The sequence below is a fragment of the Schistocerca nitens genome, chromosome 5 (assembly GCF_023898315.1).
Source record: "Schistocerca nitens isolate TAMUIC-IGC-003100 chromosome 5, iqSchNite1.1, whole genome shotgun sequence".
Lineage (NCBI taxonomy): Eukaryota > Metazoa > Arthropoda > Insecta > Orthoptera > Acrididae > Schistocerca > Schistocerca nitens.
In genome coordinates this window covers 444,562,606-444,581,581 of record NC_064618.1, presented here as the reverse complement: position 1 = coordinate 444,581,581, position 18,976 = coordinate 444,562,606, and the positions used below count along the sequence as shown (strand labels likewise).

The window sequence follows — 18,976 nt, the reverse complement described above, 5'->3', positions numbered from 1 at the left end:
ACCAATGAACCGAATCATTGCGACGACATTGTAGAAGTTGTAACCGGCACTTATACCTCCTCCTGTGCAGTTTAAAAATTCCTGCAGGGCGGATCTCGCTTCAGAAGACAGAAGTTGGAAGCAACAGCATGGAGAGCACCAACAACAACGCCAAAAGCTCTCTTCGACTGTGGTTTCACATTCAGAGAGCTGTAAAAAACTGAACAGCTGGATGGAACAAAACTACACCCGCAACTTCTCACTGAAACAAGCAGACAGAACAGACCGGAACTCGCCCTTACATCCACAGCGGACTACGTCGTGGTAATGAGCGTGGCTCGAGTCGAAGTAATTCTGTCTTACAACTTCCCCCACGGTACGTCCAGTGCTCATCAGGGCACTCATTCATGGAATTCCCCAATCTCATACCAGCGGAGGGACTGAAGAAGAGTTGGGAGAAAAAGGTTTCATCGCCACTGTAGTCGAACACCAAAAGCTTCCTGGGAAGCAGAAAGTCACTCCTATGGTGGTAGCTGTTCTTGCGGATACTGAAGAGCACCAGAAAAATGCTACAGATGACTACTTTGCCACTTAGTAGTCAAAGTAGAGAGCTGCGCGCCACCAGGGGCCCGACGCAGTGCTGCCAATGCAAGGATTTTTTTTTTTTTTTTTTTTTTTTTTTTTTTTTTTTTTTTTTTTGCAGGTACATCTACATTGCAACATACTGCCAAGGTGCAGAGAAGGCCACGATAATCGGCCACTGCCCCTTCCCTGAAGTCGAATCTTCGAAGTATGCCAATTGTGGTGGCCCACAACCTGATAACTACAGGGGGTCTCTGCTTCAGAAAGGTGGCAGTCGACGCACGGGAGCTCTACTACCATTAGAGGAGGACAAGAAACCGGCAACCGCCGTCAAAAGATGCAGCGATGTGGCACAACAGACTCCACAATGATGTGAAAGCCCTATGAAACAACCTTTTGTTCGAGTCAGGCCTGGCACGCTCATATTTAACGTCAACATGGGTCACACCAGAAAATACAACAATCACCAGTATGACACGGCGAGCCACATTGCGAAGTGTACTGGGCCCATGAGAAATACAGGTCCCACAACGAACTTGTGACGTTGCACTAGTCGCCTTGTCCATCATACTTCGTGAATGCTCAGCTCCATGCAAGTCCCGCGGGAAATAAATATGTCAATGAGAGGTACCCGTCTTAACTTCGTTGTGCGCTATTGACAGGTTTTAGATTCAAACACGCAGTTAAGAATTATTAAACTCGTCTGAAGTAGTTACTTGCTGCCCACCAGAGACGGCTGCTGGCACTCATAAGACCTGCTGTCACATGCTGTGACGCACATACTACAGCCTGTCTTTATCGTGGGTCTCGACTAGAGTAGTGTGACGTCAGACCACAGGTAAAACCCAAGAAGCACAATGAGCAGCGCATTTGCCCGCGGCGTAATATCCTGACGCCACATCACTATTGTAAGCCCTCACAAGGGCTCTATCATAGGTCAACAAAGCTCTCAAAAACGCTCCTGATTCCAGCAATCAGGGCAGCGATCAGCAGCACACAACAAACTCGTGATACTACACAATCAGCTTATGCCAACGAATAGACCAATTGACCAATTCGCAATTTCAACGTGGGCCGCCAACAGATACGCTCACCTTTTGGAATTCCGCCATTTTAGACACGAGAAGGAAATAGACCACTGCTTGATCACATAAACACATCTCAAACCTGGTCTCCGTGCCATTGTTGCAAATTATTCATGCTACAGCAATGACAATCTTACAGCGGGAGGTGGCACTGCGACATACGATATGCTCCAAAACTCACATTGGCACTATGCTGCACCTACGCCGGCTGTGCTCATGATGCCGGCCGGGGTGGCCGAGCGGTTCTAGGCGCTAGTCTGGAACTGCGCGATCGCTACGGTCGCAGGTTCGAATCCTGCCTCGGGCATGGATGTGTGTGGTGTCCTTAGGTTAGTTAGGTTTAAGTAGTTCTAAGTTCTAGGGGACTGATGACCACATCAGTTGAGTCCCATAGTGCTCAGAGCCATTTGAACCATTGTGCTCATGATGGAGGTCATCGTAGTGGACATGAGTGTCTCAGCGAACTGTCACGTTCATGTCAGTGTGCTGGCCACCTCGAGGACATCTAGACACAGAAGATTTGCGAGAAATTCTGCGACGTCCAGGCAAATAAATTGTGGCTTGCGATTATAGTGTGAAACACACGGCCTGCAATTCCAGAACGACGAATAACGGTGAACGCCTCCTCCTTCACGCACTTAACATACAGTATATCCACATAACGGCAACAGACCAAGATTTGCGTGACATGGAAACAGTCAAAGCGTTCCGCGACTTCATTTTCGCCGACATAATTTACACACTCCCGCAGTCCAGATTCGCAAAATCCATTCGTAGTATTTACCATCTTCCCAAAACAATATTATGACATGGCAACAAACTGGCGGACTGCCGAAACACTGGGCGGACTGCCGAGAACAGAGGCGTTCCACTGCCCATTCCAACGTGGAAGGAGTGCAGCTCCAAGTGCGTTGCGCGTTCTTGTGAGCATTGCTGCATTTGTGTCATGCAAACGTGATATATTTTAGTAAAGTGAAGTGTATAACAGATTTCGTTTTTAAAGGATGAAGGAATAATAAATTCGTTATTTACATCTACATCTACATTTATACTCTGCAAGCCACCCATCGGTGTGTGGCGGAGGGCACTTTACGTGCCACTGTCATTACCTCCCTTTCCTGTTCCAGTCGCGTATGGTTCGCGGGAAGAACGACTGTCTGAAAGCCTCCGTGCGCGCTCGAATCTCTCTAATTTTACATTCGTGATCTCCTCGGGAGGTATAAGTAGGGGGAAGCAATATATTCGATACCTCATCCAGAAACGCACCCTCTCGAAACCTGGCGAGCAAGCTACACCGCGATGCAGAGCGCCTCTCTTGCAGAGTCTGCCACTTGAGTTTATTAAACATCTCCGTAACGCTATCACGGTTACCAAATAACCCTGTGACGAAACGCGCCCCTCTTCTTCGGATCTTCTCTATCTCCTCCGTCAGCCCGATCTGGTACGGATCCCACACTGATGAGCAATACTCAAGTATAGGTCGAACGAGTGTTTTGTAAGCCACCTCCTTTGTTGATGGACTACATTTTCTAAGCACTCTCGAATCTCAACCTGGTACCCGCCTTACCAACAATTAATTTTATATGATCATTCCACTTCAAATCGTTCCGCACGCATACTCCCAGATATTTTACAGAAGTAACTGCTACCAGTGTTTGTTCCGCTATCATATAATCATACAAAAAAGGATCTTTCTTTCTATGTATTCGCAATACATTACGTTTGTCTATGTTAAGGGACAGTTGCCACTCCCTGCACCAAGTGCCTATCCGCTGCAGATCTTCCTGCATTTCGCTACAATTTTCTAAAGCTGCAACTTCTCTGTATACTACAGCATCATCCGCGAAAAGCCGCATGGAACTTCCAGTACTATCTACTAGGTCATTTATATATATTGTGAAAAGCAATGGTCCCATAACACTCCCCTGTGGCACGCCAGAGGTTACTTTAACGTCTGTAGATGTCTCCATTGATAACAACCTGCTGTGTTCTGTTTGCTAAAAACTCTTCAATCCAGCCACACAGCTGGTCTGATATTCCGTAGGCTCTTACTTTGTTTATCAGGCGACAGTGCGGAACTGTATCGAACGCCTTCCGGAAGTCAAGAAAAATTGCATCTACCTGGGAGCCTGTATCTAATATTTTCTGGGTCTCATGAACAAATAAAGCGAGTTGGGTCTCACACGATCGCTGTTTCCGGAATCCATGTTGATTCCTACATAGTAGATTCTGGGTTTCCAAAAACGACATGACACTCGAGCAAAAAACATGTTCTAAAATTCTACAACAGATCGACGTCAGAGATATAGGCCTATAGTTTTGCGCATCTGCTCGACGACCCTTCTTGAAGACTGAGACTACCTGTGCTCTTTTCCAATCATTTGGAACCTTCCGTTCCTCTAGAGACGTGCGGTACACGGCTGTTAGAAGGGGGGCAAGTTCTTTTTAGAATCTTAAATAAATCAAAATTCAAAATGACTTCTATAACCATATAAAACATTTTGGAAAAACATTTCCACTGTAATGAGAATTATTCTGCTGGTTTTAGTGTATACAAAAAGGAATACAAAACAAGTGTAACTCAAACAATATCCAAGCGTGTATATCGTGTAGGAAACGTGCGGTGCTGTACATAAAAAAGACATGCAAGAAAGTTAGTATCCAAGATGAGAAATCTTGTGAAATTTAGTTCATGAAGGCTACACGACGCTTTGTATAAGACGTAGGCAAGTCACAAGTGACGATGTTCTAGCAGAATAACACGAAAGATGTATGCACAGCACCATTAATCTATTAGTAAAGAGTATACACCTGGTCTCGAAGGTTTCCTGCTCTTTTTTTTTAATCACTAAGTTAAAAACTGGAAACAGAGCTTTAGGCTTGATTTCTTTGTAATGTGTGAAATTGCAAAGCACGATTCAGAATTACACTGAGTGCTTGAGTATAGGGCATGAGAGAGAAAGGAAATGTTGATATAGGCAGGACCGGTTCGACAACCTCTTTCCACACAAGCGACCTGTCATTTGGGCCCCCTCCTTCCCCATCTTCCTCGCACACTTTCCCCCTTGTCAGATTTCGCTACTAATTGTGAAGCGCACTGTATACAACTCTTGCACCTGGAAATCCCTGGCACACATTCAGGAAGCGGCCGCTACTGCTCTAAGAAGCCAAAGAAACTGGCACACCTGCCGAATATCGTGCAGGGTCCCCGCGAACACGCAGAAGTGCCGCAACACGGCGTGGGATGGACTCGACTAATGCCTGAAGTAGTACTGGAGGGAATTGACACCATGAGTCCTGCAGGGCTGTCCATAAATCCGTAAGAGTACGAGGGGGTGGAGATCTCTTCTGAACAGCACGTTGCAAGACATCCTAGATATGCTCAATAATGTTCATGTTTGTGGAGTTCGGTGGCCAGTGGAAGTGTTTAAACTCAGAAGAGTGTTCTTGCAGCCACTCTGTAGCAATTCCGTACGTGTGGGGCGTCGAATTGTCCTGCTGGAATTGCCCAAGTTCGCTAGAATGCACAATGGACATGAATGGATGCAGGTGATCAGACAGGATGTGTACGTACGTGTCATCTCTCAGACTCGTGTCTAGACGTATCATGGGTCTCATATCACTCCAACTGCACATGCCCACGCTATTATAGAGCCTCCACCAGCTTGAACAGTCTCTGCTCACATGCAGGGTCCATGAATTCATGAGGTTGTCTCCATAGCCATACACGTCCATCCGCTCGATACAATTTGAAACGAGACTCGTCCGACCAGTTAACATGTTTCCAATCATCAAGAGTCCAATTTCGGTGTTGATTGGCCCAGGCGAAGCGTAAAGCTTTGTGTTGTGCAGTCATCTAGGGTACGCAAGTGGCCTTCGGCTCCGAAAGCCCATATCGATGATGTATCATTGAATGTCTCGCACTTGTTGATGGCCCGCATTGAAATCTGCAGCAATTTGCGGAAGGGTTGCTATTCTGTCACGTTCTTGCAGAATCTTTATCTGGCCGCAACGATGTTGGAGATGTGATGTTCTACTGGATTCCTGATATTCACAGTACACTCGTGAAATGGTTGTACGGAAAAATCCTCACTTCATCGCTACCTCGGAGATGTGTCCCATCGCACGTGCGCCAACTATAACACCATGTTCAAACTCACTTAAATCTTGGTAAGCTGCCATTGTAGAAGCAGTAGCCGACACTTGTTGTCTTATATAGGTGTTGCCAACCGCAACGCCGTATTCTGCCTGTTTACATATCTCTGAATTTGAATACGCTTCCCATACTAGGTTCTTTGACGCTTCAGTGTAGTACTGTAATGATCCATGGGCTAATTTTTGGTACTCGACAGGCGGAGCTGGGCGAGGTGATGGTGTCGCTGTCCTTCCTGCCATCTGCAGAGCGCCTCACAGTCGTCGTGCTGAAGGCTCGCAACCTCAGAATCGTCGACGACACCCGGGCGTCCTCTGGTAATCCCAGTACATAAATAATCACTACGTTTCCATTGTCATTATGCTATTGGAATTCCTTAGACTCATTTAAGTAAAGTTCTAAACTTTTTATCAACAGTATACATGACACAAGGGTATTACATCAAAATAAGTTTAAAATAGTGATGGAGTCATGGCTGAAAGAAAAAGCACTCTGTAGCACAAATGAATTTATATATGATGAAAAGGAAGATGATCTTTTATTGTAAATATGATTGTAACAACAAAATTGTAGCTTATGGCACACAACATAATTTGCAGTGTATGTAATCTGTGTTGCAACAAAACTAATTATTTGATGAGTACAAGATAAGCAATATCTTGTAATAATATTTATATACAGTATGTTAATAATTGTATAATGATGTATCTACTGTCTATGCTTTATATAACATAAGAGTTGTTCACAGATAACTAAGTCAGTTCAATTCAGTTCATAGCAAAGGAGGCTAATTACGTCCTCGAGCCGACTCCGTACAGCGGATGTGTAGGTGTGCAGGTATTCTCATTATCAGCACAATTCAGTCGCATAAGTAGTTGGGGTAACAAACAGAATGAATTATTTCGCAACAAGTCACAGGCAAGCGAGTGTTTCTGCCATCAAAATACTGAAAAAACTCTAAGTACAACAGTAGAATTTGGACTCGCTCTGTATTTCCTCTCTGTCAGACGTTAGCTGACTGAAATTCAAAATCACACACTGTTGTCAGTTCACACAAAAATTATGTTTTTTAGAAATATTATGTTTATACTCTGCACAACTGTATCATGGATGTTGCATCCTGATTATTTGACGAGTGTTCACAAGAAATACTAGAGGGGTTTCTGTGGAGGCAGAGCATGTTGCTCAATGGATGACACTGCCAAATTTTTCAATCCACTGCATCATTAATATCACAAATGGACCAAATTTACTCTAATTCTGACGTATTTAATAAACGCCATAGACGACCTTCGACGAATTGCAGAATTAGAAAGTGAAATTGTGATCGTGTCGCCAATCTTGTAGAACAAAATTATCAAAATATCATTTTCAAGTATTGCCTAAAAGCCAATTCCTGTCCCTTCCCACTTTCTCCTGGTGTCAGCAACGTTAATTTTCATTTATTTCCAGTCATTATTTCTACAGAAGGTAAGGCACGTTAAACTCACATTCAAGAGCCGTCATTTTCGATTCCCAATCTCGACGTCCCAGTTTGAGTTTTCAGTGTTTTCTCCTAATAAATACGGCCAATGCTGATGTTGTTCTTTACTTAAAATAACAGTCGTTTGCTGCTACCTTCTCTTCCTAAACTGAGCTAATGATCTGCCTGTAATGATCTACCTGTTGATGCAGCTTTAAATACTAAATTTGCCTGTTCTGGTATGTATACGTGGTGGTCCTAAATTATATGTCAAAAAAGTAACGGCAGGTAGAGGGGACCGAAATAAGAAAATGTCTTATAGGAATGTGTGTGCAGTAATGCTGCCTTGAGTCGGTAGATTCCTGATGACTGCAGCATATAGAAGCACTTCGCTGGCTTCGTTCCCGAATCTCGAGCAGCATACATCGTTTCGCCAATGCGGAGCTGAAACAACAAGCATTTCATGTCTGGGGCTGCATAAGGAAATAGATTATCTGCTCAAAGGATATACAGTGAGTGATTCCCTGATAGGAATTTGCCGGATAACCGAACATTTGAACGTCTTCATCGGGAGTTACGCATGAGTGGGTCGTTTTATGCTTCCAGGGGTGAAACTGGCAGTGGAAGATACAGCCAAACTTCTGCAGTGGATGAAGGATATTAAACACAGTAGAGGATAATCCTTCAACAAGCTCGAGAGCTGTAGGACGCGCATTGAGTGGGTGCCATCAAAATGTTTTGAGGAATTTATAAGAAGACAGAATGCATTCATATCATTTACAGAGAGTGCAAGCAATGACCCCTGATGATTGTCTTCCATGTCTCAACTTTTCTCGTTGGTATCTACAGCAGACTGCAGACAATGAAACCTTCCCCCCAGATGTTTTATCTACTGATGAGGCTACCTTTACACGATAGAATATGTTGAACATCCCTAATTGTCACCAGTGGGCTCATGGCAACCCACATGGCTCAATAGGACATGCCTGCCTTGAAAAGTTTTCCATTAATACTTGTGCAGCCATTGTGCACAATAACTTAATAGTACCGTACATTCTACCTAGTCGTTTAACTGGTCACACATACAACAACTTCCTACAGGAGGTCTTAACTGAACATCTGGGCAATGTTCCCCTAGCTGTCTGCAGACGAATGTGGTTCCAGCATGATGGAGCGCCAGCTCACTTCAGTCTAAACGTCAGGAATCACCTGGATTCTGTCTATGGCCAGCAGAAGATGGGATGGGGCAGTCTCATTCTCCTGATTTAACCTGCGTGAATTTTCTCTTGTGGGGTCATATGGAAAGCCTGGTGTACGAGAGACCTGTCATATCTGAAGATCTAGTTGCTCACGTTTCTGTTGCTGCTGGACACGTGATCTACATGCCTGATGTCTTTTCTAATGCACGCCAATCCATGCGCCATCACTTTGAATCATGTATCACTAGTGGCTGCTCTATCGAGCACCTCTTGGAAACTATTAATAAATTTCTGATGTCATTTGCCTTTTCAGTTTCCTGTGAATTGTACTGCTGTAGAAGATAGTGCAGTAATGTGTCATTATCATACACACATTCCTATATGATATCTGCTTATTTAGGTCCCCACCACCTACCTTTACATTTTTGACATACAGTTTAGGACCATCCTGTATACTACATTCGTAGTACTCTTGAGGTTAGTCAATGTATCATAGAAAATTTTCGAGCGCCCAATTTTCACAAATGATAAAATAAATTGTGCATCCTTCTTAAACACAGTTGTTAATTCTTTATTTACCTGATGTCACTATGCAACACCACAGTTTTTCAAGTCAATTACATAGTCAACTAGCGAAATCATAGCAGAACTATGATGGTTCCCATTACCTACTGATTTATGACATCCAATTTGGGTATTTGCTCCTGCAAATCACGTGTTCTTCACTATCTGCACCAATAAGAAGTTCTTAAGTCCTTTTGCATGTATTCTGTGTTGCATAATTTTTTTTTCTTATTTATGGCGACACGTGTCCAAAATTTAATTTGTTTAAGGCAATCAGACTTATCTGCTTCATATTATTTCACAATACTGCAAGTATGGTTTTGTAGTCAATAACAAATCCATGTGTAATTTTAGTCCATAACCACAGAAAACTGCAGGAATGATAATGCCCTTTGTGTGGACCAAGGCATCATGGACATTGATTGCATGCTGAATATTTGATAAGTAATGCTTTAGATATTCACAATAAATACTAGACGCTTCTCTGCTAAACAATTATAGTAGTGTATTCTTCTGCAGGATACTCAGTTTATGGTTTGATATTTGATTGTGGTGCATTATGTATAATTTGAGAAAATATGGCTTCCTCTTTCTGACTTTTAGTTAATTTTGCTTCTCTGTTTTGTAGTTTATGGTGAAATAAATTGCATCTTCATTAAATTCAAATCATGTGTCAACTACACAACAACATCCTTCATTTTTTCCATTTTCAGATGTTTTTGGGTATGTAATGCATAATGCAATGCTGTGTTGTCTCCTTTGGACACAGACATGTTGAATGTAGGGAGAGGCAGCCCTACTCAGAAGTGCGAGGGGTGCACTGCACCAGGGTGGTGCACAGTCGAGCACAGGGATAAGTAGTAATTTGTACTCAAAAGCTCCTGCCAGGATTACTTGTTTTATTTGGCAGATAAACATGGGCAACAGATCCATTTTGAATGAGTGACTGGCTTCCAAACATTTGAGGCTCACATTTTATTCGACCCTCCATTATGCTGAATTGAAATTTGTGACATTGTCAACAATTTTGCAAAAAGTAAAGCTTTGGTAGTAAAATCTCTGTAAATATTTTTGTTATTTTCAAAACTGAATGACTGATTAATTGTTTTTGATGTTTATGTGTGTCAATAAACAAAGATTTTTTTTCTTATAAATACACAAACAAAATTAATATCCTAATGGAGTTTTGAATATCAGGGCTAGATCCTGATGGTCTAGGAGGTAGAGCAGTAGACTCCAGTCCCAGAGGTCCAGTTCAATCCTACATAGTGGTGGGGATTTTTCCTCATTCCAATCCATCCAGAATGCCCCAGGTCCACGAAGTCTGCTGTCAAGTGCACACTGGGATCTTTCTCAGAGGTAAAAGGTAGCCAAGGCAATGAGCCCACCACCCTCCTCCTCCCTGTATCACAGTGATGAAAGACTGCACTCTACCAGCAGTCAGGGAAATAGCCCAGTCACAGGCTGTGTGCCACAGACTTTACTTTATCTTTTTAGTGCTGGATTAGGTAGTCAACCTAACTTCAACATCAGATGGAGGCTCATAGGTAGTTCTCTCATTCCATTGGCAGATGAGCTGGGGCTGTCTCTGGATATAGGTTACATGTTGCCCTTTCTACTAATGGCATAATGTTGGGTGCAAGAATCAGATCATACCATGACAGAATAGTTTGGGAAACGCAAACTCAAAATTGGGAACTAATGTTCCAGGTTACAAACAAATGTCTCGGTGTACATAAAAACACCAACAGGAAGCTTTTAATATGTAGGCATCTCTTTCATGGAAGGGTAATCAGGAGCACTGACCTGTGTTGACTGATAAATTTGGCACATGGGCAGCCTTTGAGACTGTCTTACCACTTAAGACACATCTCCCATGGGGAGAATGTTGGAAGTATTGTCTTGCTGCTACTCACTTGTTGCTCACTTCCACCTGCCAACAGACCCCTTCGTGAAAGTGGCACTGGTGCAAGGCGGCAAGCGTGTCAAGAAGAAGAAGACAGGTGTCCACCGGAACACAGTGAACCCTGTGTTCAACGAGGCACTCACTTTTGACGTCAGTCGAGAGGCACTTTCACGAAGCAGTCTTGAGATCCAGGTAGGCACAAATTCCTGACCACTGGTGCTGTGACCAGTTCTCCTCTAGACATTATAGTGATTATAGTCCCACATCTGTGTGCAAATACAATTTCTTGGAATTTTTGTCTCACAGCCATTAAGCTTTGATCCAAGGCTAGGTGCAAATTCACAATTTCATCCACATTGACATTTACAATTGTACATTTCTGAACATTTAAAGCAAGTTCTGATCCTTCAACCACTTTAAAATCTTTCAAGATCTGACTGAATACATGTGCAGATGTTTCCCAGTATTTCATTATACATAACTGCACCATTTGTGAAAAGTCTGAGGTTAGTATTAAAATTGTTTACAAGGTCATTAACACACAATGTGAACACAAGGATTACAACACACTTCCCAGGGGCACATCTTAAGTTACTTCTAAAGCTCTTGATGACTCTCCATCCCAGTTAATGTGCTGCATTCTCTCTAATAATAAATCCTCAACCCAGTCACAAATTTTGCTTGATACCTCTTATGGCAATATTTCTGATAAGTGAAGACCTCCATAAAACCAGTCAAATTAAAAGTGGGGGGTGATGGCTAGTTAGATTGAAACAGGAGGAGGGAAGGGGCAGGGTGTAGGACTAACGACCTTCTCCATGCAAACCAGCATTGATTCCAAACCATGAGTCTTTCAAAAAATCAATTTACACTTTTTCACATGAAATTGTGTAAGCCATGGATCAAAGCAGCCAGGTAGCTGCAGTATTTCTTCACTTCTGAAATGCGTTTGAATCATTTTGTTCTGTCAAAGCCTCTTCATTTCTGCAGAACTACTGCAACTTACATCCATCTGAACCTGCGACTCTACTCAAACCATCGTCTTCCTCTACAATTTTTACCCCCAACAGTTACTTCCATTACCAAATTGGCTGTTCCTTGATGTCTCAGGATGTGTCCTCTCATGCAATATCTTCCTTTAATCAAGCTGTGCCCTAAATTTCCTTTTTCCTCAGTTCCATTCAGTACTCCCTCAGTAGTTATATGAATATCCATCCAGTATTCAGCTTTCTTAAGTAGCATCACATTTCAAAAGCTTATATTCTTTTCTTCTGTGAACTGTTTATCATCCATGTTTCACTTTTGTGCAAGTCAATGCTATATACAAATACCTTTGAAAAAGCTTCTGAACATTTAAATTTATATTCATAGTTAACAACTTCCTTTTTTTTTTCAGAAACCTTTTCCTTGCTGTTATCACCCTGCACTTTATATCCTCTCCACTGTGGCCAGCATCGGTAATTTTGTTCCCAACAAACAATAGTCACCTACTTCTTTTAGAGCCTCATGTCCCATTTTCTAACTTAATTTTGTAAGCATCACCTGATTAATTCAACTAAATTCCATTACTGTTTCTTTGAGACATTATCTGATCACCTTGATTCATCTTCCGAGTCCTCTGCCACCTTTGACTGCATCACAGTGTCATTGGTGAACCTCAAGTTTTTTATTCCTTCTCCCTGAATTATAATTTCTTTTTCACATTTTTTTCTCCTTGATATCCTTTATTGCTTGCTCAGTATAGTGAGTGAATAACATTATGGAGAGGCAACAGACCTGTCTCATCCTATTCTCAATTGCTACTTCCTTTTCAGAAAATACTGTACATCCTTTCAAAATCATTTGTCCCAAGTGTCATGCAGTTGATTTAAGAACTGTAATGGCAAGAGACTCTCACAACTTCAGTAACCTCAAAACTTACACAAAAATAAATTGAAATGAGAATTTACCTTCATTAAATTTCACTTAGCACTACTATTACAAAAACAGGGCTGCAGTCTGTGGGTATGTAAGCCTGTTAATGAGGGCAATGCTGTTTATTTCAGTCACATGGATCTATGTTCAAGAAGACACTTTTTCTGACACACTTTATGAGATTGTATGGGGTGGGGTGTCTCAGTTTCTGTCTTGCTTTCTTGTGTTTCCTGGGTCCTACATGTGTACTCTTGAAATGTGTCAGTTTGGTTGTTGCTAGCACATATGATCAGGCTGTGAATGAGTCCCATTACCTGGATGAAATGTTCTCTCCAGGTGGTCAGGACAGAAGCCCATCCATGTGGCATAGAAACTGAAAGGAATACTGTATTAAACATAATCTGTAATTTTCTAGAATTCCTTGCCATTTTTACGCTGCTTTATTCTCCAAAAATGAGCTGAAGAAATTTATAAATTCATATAATTGTATAAAAGTGTACTGTGACACTTTCACTCAAAAATATTTTTGGTTTGATTAGATTAGATTAGTACTTGTTCCATAGATTATAAATACAACACTTCATAACAATGTGGAACATGTCAGCTTAACAAAAGTTCTTTATATATCATAACTCAACATTTTTAAATAATTGTGATTACTCATTTATATTTCAAAATTCAGTAGAAAGAGTTGTCTTTCAGAAATTCTTTTAATTTGTTTTTAAATACTGGTTCACTATCTGTCAGACTTTTGATGCTATTTGGTAAGTGACAAAAAACTTTTGTGGCAGCATAATTCACCCTTTTCTGTGCCAAATTTAGATTTAACATAGAAGAGTGAAGCTCAGTCTTTCTGCTAGTGTTGTAGCTACGTGCATTACTATTGCTTTTGAATTTGGATGGGTTATTAATAACAAATTTCATATATATTTAGAAACTAATGTAAATATCCTTAGTTCCGTAAATAAATGTCTTGCAATATTGTCTTGGGTGGGCTCCAGCTTTCATTCTGATAACATACATTTGTGTAATGCATACCTTTCTCCTTAATGATAAACTACCCGAAATATGATGCCACATGAAAGGACTGAATGAAAATAGGCATAATAAGCTAATTTACTGATGTGTTTATCACCAACATTTGTAATAATCCTAATGGCATAAGTAGCTGAACTCAAACGTTTCAGTAGATCATCAATGTATTTCTTCCAATTCAATCTCTCATTAATGCACACACCCAAAAATTTGGAATATTCTGCCTTAGCTACAGAATTCTGTTGAAACTGTTTATCATACTCTATATTTATTAATGCTATTATGCCATTTACTGTACAGAACTGTGTATACTGTGTTTCATTGAATTTTAATGGGAGTCCATTTTCAGAGAACCACTTAACAATTTTCTGAAAGACATTACTCACACTATCCTCAGCTAATTCTTGTTTGCTGGGTGTGATGATTATACCTGTACCATCATCAAAAACAACTATCTATCCATCTTTGTGAATATAGAGTGGCAAGTTATTAATATATTTTATGAACAATAAGGGACCCGCAGCATTTTCTGTTGAAAAGTCTTTCTGAAAACAAAATTGATACTTTGTTAGTACTTTATTTTTACAAGTATGTGAAGCTAATCTAGAATGCATTACTTTCTCAAGAATTTTGGATAACGCTGTCAGAAGTGAGACTGGGCAGTAGTTGTTGGTATCAGACCTATATCCCTTTTTATGCAATTGCTTAACAATAGAATACTTCAGTCTATCAGGAAAAATTCCTGTTTCAGGGAGTTATTACATATGCAGCTGAGAATGCAACTTATCTGTTGGGAACAAGCTTCTAGTACTCTGTTGGGATTGCCATCAATTCCAATTTAGGAAGGGGGTTGGGGATGGGGTGAGCTATGACCCACCACTGTGTAGATTCATATCTGTTTAAGGTATGTTTTGGTGGCTCACATTTCATCTTCTGCACTGGAGTCATCCTCAGAGGCTACAAATGTGTAGCTATTTTTTTTTTCCAAGCTGTAGTCTCTGTGGATGTCCGCTGCATTATGAGAACTGTTAAGAACTGAAATACATAATGCTCCTAAAACATAAATAACCAATGATCAAAATACTACCGGCAAAAATCTGCATTGTTTCCTCTCCCTATTTTGTCACACACTAGTTCTCTTCCTTCTGCAGCCTCTGACTCTCTTAAGTGCCATAATATCACAGTCAGTTAGCAATCTTGTTTATTCAATTATTATAGATTTCAGTAATCAATCATTACTACCTTCATTTATAGTATACTATCAGTAATAAAATTAATTCTCCTCTACTTAATACTTACTATGGAACAAGAGTTCCACAGATCACTAAGTGTTGCAGTTATTAATCTGCATTAAGTAACTACTGATAAGCGCTGTAGCAGGTGGTAACTGCAACAGCAGTATAGCAAACCACTTACCTAGAGAAAATATTCTATGGTTATCCTGCACAACTGGACAGGAGGACACTGCAAAAATCAGCTGTAGTTTGATAGTTTGCCAGAGCTACAAGGCATCATCTGATTGATAACTTTTATTGTCTAACAGCTGTCAAAAGCATTTGCTTGTGTAATTCAGTGTCCTGCTATAGAAGCTCAAATATAATGGGATCATAAATCTTGATAGTATGCAACTGTTTTTCTGTCTGTTGAACTAAAGTGATGCAGAGTGTCAGATTAAGAAATTCAGGAGCTGTGCACAATGAAAGAGTATTTTTAGAATGAGAAATAATCACATTGGGTGTACCACAGGGATTGATATTTGGTCTGCTTTTGTTCTTATACAGTGGTTTGTTTTAACTTGAGATAAAATTTGTAAAGGGAATTCGTCTGTGCTACTAATGGCACATCCTAACCACCCCTCCTGCATGGGAGGAGTCAACTTAGTATATTCAAATGGGAACTCTCCACCCCCACCCAATTTTTACTCCATGTTTGGATTCTGCGCTGACAATACATACAGTGTACTCAACCACTGTTTTCCATTCATCATACATGGTGCTGTAATCGACAAATATCAAGCTGACAGTTTTTGCAATTAAGAACTGACACGTTTCCAGATAGTGACCAGCACAGGAGTTACAGTGGTTGAGCAGAAACAAAAAATGAAACCAGTCACCTGTATGGTGCGGTCAGACGGTGGCCACCGAAATCAAGCATTCTGGTGGCTTGGGGACACACCACAATCAACCCCATAAGAAACAGAGAAATATGTTACTACGTATATAAGTAGTTTATTTCCCAGAAATGCCAATGCCTAACATGCAAATGCACATTCATATAATAAATGAAATATAGAACTAAATGCATCAGTTCTTAATTGCAAAAATAGGCAACTTGATATTTGTCAATTACAGTGCCATCTAAGATTAATAGAATGATTTGAGTAAAATGCATATATTTTTTTGCACAGAATCAAAATATGCAATAAAAAATGTGAAGGGGCCTCCCATTTGAAAATACTAAGTTCACCCTGCCGATGCAGCAGGAATGTTTAGGAGGTGCCATTTGTACCACAGACAGATGTCCCCTTTACAAATATTAACTTTTGACCTAGAGCATTTTTTGTACCATACATTATTTTTTAGATAATTCGTTGTCTCAACTTAAAACAAACTGTCTACATTTCTAAATTATCTGCCATCATATATCCAAGAGGCAGAAACAGTTCACTTTGCTAATAGTGCAAGTATTACAATTAAATATAATGGAGAAATTTTGACACTTAAAAAAATAAACAATATTTTTCAATAATAAAAACTGTTACATTGCAAATGGACCATCAGAAAAGTTTGATGGAACACAGCATATGCAGTTTGGTATTGCACAAGCCCTGACCATTCCATTATAAATATTGCATGAGAGTAAATCAATGAATGAAACAGAATACTCTAACTCTTGGGTGTTTACACAGGTAAGAACCTAATGTCGAAGTCACATTTACAGATTCCTGGGCGGGTTGGGGATTTTCTCTGCCCGGGGACTGGGTGTTTGTGTTGTCCTCATCATTCAATCATCACTCATGAAAGTGGTAAGATTGGACTGTATTCAGATTGAGAATGTGTACGAGTGCTGATGACCACACAGTTGAGTGCCCCACAAACCAAACATCATAATCCTCATCATCACTTTTCACAACATACTGTAAAAAAGTTACCATATGGAGCCAACACCAGTTACACAGTGCCTTGTTGACAATGTGGGTCTCTACAGCTTCTGGGGATTGTGCCACACTCAAAACCCACCATCAGCTCTTACCAACTAAAATTGGGACTCATCTGACCAGTCATCTAGGGTCCAACTGATACTGTCCTGAGCCCTGGATAGGTGCCACAGGTGATGTCGCACTGTTAGCAAAGGCACTTGTCAGTCATCTGCTGCCATAGCCCATTAAGGCCACGTTTTACCACATTGTCTTAATGGATATATTTGTCATATGTCCCTCATTCTTTTCTGGGGTTATTTCATGCAGTGCTGCTTGTCCGTTAGCACTGACAACTCTACACATATGCTGCTGCTCTTGGTTCTTGAGTGAAGGCCGTCAATCACTGCACTGCCTTTGGTGAGAGGCAATGCCTGAAATTTGGTATTCTCAGCACACACATGAACCAATCTTGTAGACTAACATACAGCCGGAAGAGCAGTGTGCTAACCACATGCCATTCCATATCCGCATGCAGTGATGCCTGTGGGCTGAGGAAGGCATAGCGGCCAGTCGATACCTTTGGGCCTTCACAGCCTGTTAGGGCAGAGTTTAGTTTTTAAGCACACACTTGAAGCTGTGGATCTCCGAACATTGAATTCCCTAAAAGTTTCTGAAATAGAATCTCATATGCATCTAGCTCTAACTACCATTCTGCGATCAGATTCTGTTAATTCCCATCCTGTGGCCATGTCACATCATCAGAAACCTTTTCACATGAATCACCTAAGTACAAATGATAGTTCCAACAATGCACTGCCCTTTTGTACCTCAGGTATGTGATACTACTGCCATCTGTATATGTGCATATTACTACCCCATGACTTTTGTCATCTCAGTTAATGTAATAAATGTTTGTCTTCAGGTGCTGCATGACAGCCTACTGGGCCCTAGTGAGCTGCTTGGACGTGTATTGCTGGGCAGTGACTGTGGATCCCCCACGGATCGCGCCTTCTTCTCTGAGGCAGTTGCTAGCAAGACAGCAACAGCACGCTGGCTGCAGCTTAGTGAACCTCAATGAGCCTGAGAACTGAGACACACTAGTATGGCATGAAGGGAGCCCACAGCCCAGAAGAGAACAGATACCAAAGATCCTCTGACAATGTCACCTGTGGGCTTTGTCAAAGTTAATTAATTGTAGGAAATGAGACAGGCTTGTGCCAGCCAAGAAAGGGAAGTTCATAAAATTTTTGATGACCAGCTCCTTCCAATGTGTTTAGTGACTAGGTCTGCATTTTGTTCCACCCTAATGTTGTGATTGCACTCATCCAACAATATGTCTATGATTGAAACAATACACTTTCAACTGGTTACACAAACTCCAGTTATCTTCCAGGATGTTTAAGGACAAGACCTGCATCTTCAAGGAACTTTACATCATTTCTGAAAGTTGTATTGATTGATAATTGTGAGTTGATAATAGATCAATTAAGTCCTTTAAGGTGTATCAAGATAAACAACTTCCTTCTTTTCATATAAATAGCTTTGAAAACAGAACATGAGATGCACTGAATTAAACATTTGTTTTGGTTTTGTTTTGCACTGTCCCTGTTCACTGAAACTGTTCATTTGAGGTGTTATTTACCTTCCCATTTCTCTCATGGTTTCCCTGGCATTATTGAGTAGGAACACATGGATGCAAAAATAAATTGCACTACTCCACTACAAATTGTTGTTGTTGAGGAAAATTTGGTTTCTTTACTTTCTTGAATGCCTTTTATAGTAGTGGATAACAGAAAATATTGCCCTAAATATAGTATTTCAGTAAATCTAATAAAATTTACATTGGTCAACATTTAGTCACATAAATGACATCAAACACGGACCTATGACTGGGAAATAAGCTGCCAATACATTCATTGTATGTGCTAAAGAAATCCATGTGGTAATAAAATTGAAAT

At 40.8% G+C, this 18,976-nt stretch overlaps 1 protein-coding gene across 1 annotated transcript in view; it reads left to right on the top strand.

Moving 5' to 3' along the window:
* Positions 1-18,665, top strand: part of LOC126259851 (synaptotagmin-5) — a 203,984-nt gene extending 185,319 nt beyond the window's left edge. Inside the window, exons 8-10 of the mRNA XM_049956906.1 lie at positions 5,999-6,116; positions 10,968-11,122; positions 17,941-18,665. Of these exons, the coding sequence (XP_049812863.1) occupies positions 5,999-6,116; positions 10,968-11,122; positions 17,941-18,096 (429 nt within the window). The 3' untranslated portion in view covers positions 18,097-18,665. The remainder of the gene's footprint in view (positions 1-5,998; positions 6,117-10,967; positions 11,123-17,940) is intronic.
* Positions 18,666-18,976: the final 311 nt, after the last annotated feature.